General features: G+C 60.2%; 2 protein-coding genes across 2 annotated transcripts; one reads left to right on the forward strand and one right to left on the reverse strand.

Moving 5' to 3' along the window:
- Positions 1-49: 49 nt before the first annotated feature.
- Positions 50-257, forward strand: SPRG_13156 (hypothetical protein; the record flags this gene model as incomplete). Its single annotated transcript, XM_012352153.1, has 2 exons — positions 50-80; positions 133-257. The coding sequence occupies 2 exons, from the start codon at positions 50-52 to the stop codon at positions 255-257; spliced, it is 156 nt and encodes a 51-aa protein (XP_012207543.1).
- Positions 258-777: 520 nt separating this feature from the next.
- SPRG_13157 (hypothetical protein) lies at positions 778-4,114 on the reverse strand (the record flags this gene model as incomplete). Its single annotated transcript, XM_012352154.1, has 2 exons — positions 2,055-4,114; positions 778-1,998 (listed from the first exon to the last, which is right to left on the reverse strand). The coding sequence occupies exons 1-2, from the start codon at positions 4,080-4,082 to the stop codon at positions 778-780; spliced, it is 3,249 nt and encodes a 1,082-aa protein (XP_012207544.1). The 5' UTR covers positions 4,083-4,114.
- Positions 4,115-4,502: the final 388 nt, after the last annotated feature.

Here is a 4,502-nt window from a genome sequence, read left to right on the forward strand (position 1 = left end):
CTTGCGCCTTTCATGACCGAATACTACGCAGGACTTTGACAAGTTTGAGATGATTCTGCAGGCCGACGAGTACGAAAGCGGTGCGAGCGTATTGAAACCTGCACAGGATCTCATGCGCTGGTGCTGCGATAGTGCAAGACGTCGATCTCCAGGACTTCTTCAACAGCACACAAGGCAAGTTCAAGACACCCCTCGTCCAGTCGTGGGTCCAAGAGCTCAACACGCAGCGCGACGCCCGCAAGACGTCGACCGAGTAAACTTTTCACACGGACCTTCTGCTTCGAGTGCTAGCTATATCGTGTGTCTTCTACTGTTTCGTACGTGGCCTCGTCCGCACCGCGCTCAAGGTCGTCCTGTAAGTCGCAAAGCACTCCGGCATGTCATAGCATAAAGGGGCAGTTCAACGTTCAGCTCAATGGTTTTAAATTTTGGGGACGCAAACCCAATGCGATAGTTGGCAATAGAGAGCGGCCTCATAGCTGATCTATGAAATGCTGCATCAATATTCTATAAAACACGGTGCGTAACCTTGTCGAAGTCACGCCTCTCTGTACGCTAATGTCACCACTGGTGTGACTACATACATATACTTTTGTCCGAGTGCATCGTCTTGCCGAGATGCAGCAGTGGTTCTGACTTGTGGAGACGTAAACCCAATGCGATAGTTGTAATGCATAGTGTACATGCACAAAGTGTCCATCAACATACTTACGTTTTGAGTTAACATATGCTCGAGTTGTATTGAACACACTCTTCTCAAGACGTATTCGTACAATACTATTCCTTCGGCTTGCGCGCAACAAGGCTACTTGAAGGCTCTGTCGGTGCTGCAGCCGTCATCTCGTCCTTCCGGAAGGCCGTGACGACGTCGTGGACGACGTTCTTGACGAGCGGAAAGGGCAATGCGGCATACCGCGACCATGCATTGTGGTCGCGCCACTCGTCGCTCGGGAAGCACGGACTCGCCATGCCGTGGAGGATGCGTGTGATGCTCTGCGCCGAGAAGGCGCGCTGGTCGTGGTGCAGCAAGCTGTGCGTCGCCTGCTGAATCCCGGCAATTTGACCGGGCGTCAGCGGGGCAAAGGCCCACGGCTTGGCGACGGGTGCATCGTCGTCTCGGTCTTCAAAGTACGCTTCGATTGTCTCGTTGAGTGACGCCGTCGCGTCGTCGCTTTCGGAGGCCCGCAAAAGAGCGGCGTACAAGGCTTCGACGCGGACGACGTTGCGCTTCTCTTGGGCGACGTGGTGCGTGTACACGTCGCGCACAATCGACTCGATGTTGGGCACGCGCGAGGCGGATCGCTCGAGCCGCACGGCGTAGTCGCTCAATTGGTACTGCCCCACGCCGGTTTGCTGCAGCCGGCGGAGCTCCAACAAGACAATATCGTCGTTCGCGCGCAGCGGAAACGTTTGTGTGAGCTCGACGACGTTGAACGTGTAGATGGTTTTGGTAAGGTACCCTTCCTGCTCGGTCGCGGCGTCGGCGAGCGCTTCGACGCGGGTGAAAAGTACATGCGACTTCCATGGCTCGAAGTTGGAAATCGTGAGCGTGCACGTGGCGTGGAGCGACGGGAGGAGCTTGATGTGGCCTTGGAGCTCGAGCATCGTCAAGATCGTTTCAAGCACGCCTTCCTTCATGTCGAGCTCCATCTCGAGCCACTTGATGGGTAGCGTGAGCTCACAAAAGCCCGGACGAGTCGGAATCGCGCGGGTGTCGCCAAAGACCAAGTCCAGAAACCGACCCACTTGGCGAAGCGAGAGACCGTCCGAGTGCGCGAGGGCATGGAACCGGTTGAAATCGCTCGCCACAAGCAGCAGCGTGCAGTGGGCTGGCTTGCCGTCACGGCCCGCGCGGCCGACGTGCTGCACGTAGTGCTCCATGCTGCTCGGCATGTGGTAGTGGATCACGCCGCGCACATTGGGCTTGTCGATGCCCATGCCAAAGGCGATCGTGGCGACCACAACACGCAGCTTCCCGCTCAGAAACGTTGCGCGAACCTAGGTTGCAGTTGACATTGCACTCTTTTTCTACAAGGGGGTGCTCTGAAACACACCTTTTCTTTGACATCGGCCTCCAGGCCCGCATGGTACGCGCTGGTCTTGATGTGGGCTTGCGCACTCAAGTGGCCTGCGACCATCGCCGCCGCGTACTGCGTGTGGACATAGACGATGACGCTGCCCTTGTTGTACGGGGGTGCTGTCAAGAGCGCGCGGAGGTCGTCGAGGCGTGACGCATCCGTCGTCACAGCAACGTCTAGCGTCAGGTTGTCGCGGCCGATCCGGTCACGGCGGATGCCGTCGTCGCTGATGCTCAGGATGCGCGCAATGTCGGCCGTGACGCTCGTCGACGCCGTCGCGGTGAGCGCCAGCACCTGCGACGCTTTGGCGGCGAGCGGCCCCAAGCGCAGAAAGGACGGACGAAAGTTGTGCGACCACTCCGAGAGACAGTGCGCCTCGTCGACGCAGACGAGGCTGATCGAGAGCTTGGAGAGAAGCGCGTGGAAGCCGGCGGTGACGGCGCGCTCGGGCGATACAAACAGCAGCTTGATGTGGCCCGCATAGAGTGCACGGCAGAGCGAGGCTTGGTCGGCCTTGAACTTGGCCGACGAGAAGCTCGCGGCGCGTGCTTGAAGCGGCGGTGGCAGCTTCTCCATTTGGTCGTTGATGAGAGAAATGAGCGGCGAAATCACAAGCGTGAGGCCAGGTAGGAAGATCGACGGGAGCTGGTAGCAGAGCGACTTGCCGGCGCCCGTCGGCAAGATCAAAAGCGACGCCTTCTCGTGCCGATTAAGAACACGGTCGATCGCCCAGCGCTGGCCAGGCTTAAAGTCGGCGTGGCCGAACAGCACGCGTAGCGCGTCGAGCGGTGTGGCAAACTCGGGCATGGGCGGCAGCTCGGCTTCGGGGGCCGCGAGCGCGTGCGCGATCGCATCCGGGTGGTTTTGTTCCCAGAGAAAGAAGTCGCATCGCCCTTCGTCGAGCTTGCGCGTGCACGCAAAGAAGCCGCGCCCGTGGTTCGCCGTCTTCTTCTTTACGACGAGGCGGTGCGCGGGGAGTCCGTGGTAGCACAGAGGTGTCGACACCGCCTCTTCCAGCGTCACAAAGGTCGGCGGCGGCGGTGGCTGAGCGAGCACATCGAGGCATTCTTGGACGACGTCGACGCCGTCGTGCGTTGCCTTGCTCACGGGCGCTTCGTCGTGCTCGGCCTTGTCGTAGAGCGTGGCGCGCAGGTACAGCGGCCGCTTCTTCGGGTTGCCGCGACTGCCCTTGACCTTTTTCCGCATCGTGAGCCGCACAAAGTTGTCGCTGACGCTGTGGCTGCCGACGGCGGCTTGTCGCTGCTTGATGGCGTGCTTGCGCCACTCGGTTGTGTCGATTGCCGCCTCGCCGTCCTCCTCGCTCGGTACGTCGCTTGGAAGACGCGTCGTTGGCTTTGGCTTGGCCTTGGCCCGAGGTTTGGTCGCCTTCGGAACGATGTCGTCGTCTTCGCTACTGACGCGATCGTCGTCGCTCGGCGCCCGCGTTCTGTTTGCGGCGCGTGAGGACGCTTGGAGCTTGGACGACGCCGCTTGAGGCTTGAGCTTCGGTGCGGGCATCGCGACGGCCGCTTTGGCGCGTTTCGCCACGGGCTCAAACAGCGTCGGGTCAAATGCAGGCGCTTCGTCGTAAAAGCTATTGGGAGGAATCGCAGGCAGAGCTTCGCTGTCGTCCAAGAGCGATGACGGCGCCAACGCAACGGCGGCGTGTTCTGGGTTAGCGACGGGGGCATCGTCGACTGGAACGGGTGGCGGCGCCGTCGTGGGCTCGAGTTTTCGCTTCTTCTTCATCTCCTTCCGCTTCTCGTACATCTTGAGCACCCATGCGTCGTCCTCGACGGCTTTCTTCTTGGCGGCCTTGGTGGCGGGCACGGGCGCTGATCCGGCCGGCTGCCGCCGAGGCCACGCGGACGCTCCTGGTGGCGGCTTGGTCGTCGCAGTTGCCGGAGGTGTAGCGTCTTCCTTCTTGCGGCGTGGCCAGGCAGTTTGCGCATCGGCGCTGGGTGCAGTCGCTGCGGCGCCACGGCGTGGCCACGGCGTTGACATCCCCGCGAAAATCCAACCTGGCGTGCAAACCGTGAAACCGTTCGTGAGCCGTCGAGCAAGTCGGCTAACCGCTTAGCCGGCTCATCTGGAATCGGCTCCTTTGGAAGCGGTTGCGACTCAGAAGTGAGAAACGTGCGAAACTCGCTTCTGAAGAATTTGGACCGACATGTCGCAGTGTCGATTTCCCACACGTGAAAATTCAAGTGCAAGTTGGGTGCGCTCAGCACTGGCCGGGTTCCGACCGACAACGCGATGGCGCCGCGTACTATGCAACGATATCACAGATGGAGATGTCTAAATCCACCCAACTTTGAAAAAGCGCTGCGAATGGAGTCAGACAGCGTATCCAAGTGGCGATGGGCACCATGTGACGACGCAGCTCACACGCATGCCTGCGCTGAAGGAATTCCTCCTGCGCTG

This window comes from Saprolegnia parasitica (genome assembly GCF_000151545.1).
Source record: "Saprolegnia parasitica CBS 223.65 unplaced genomic scaffold supercont2.93, whole genome shotgun sequence".
Lineage (NCBI taxonomy): Eukaryota > Oomycota > Saprolegniomycetes > Saprolegniales > Saprolegniaceae > Saprolegnia > Saprolegnia parasitica.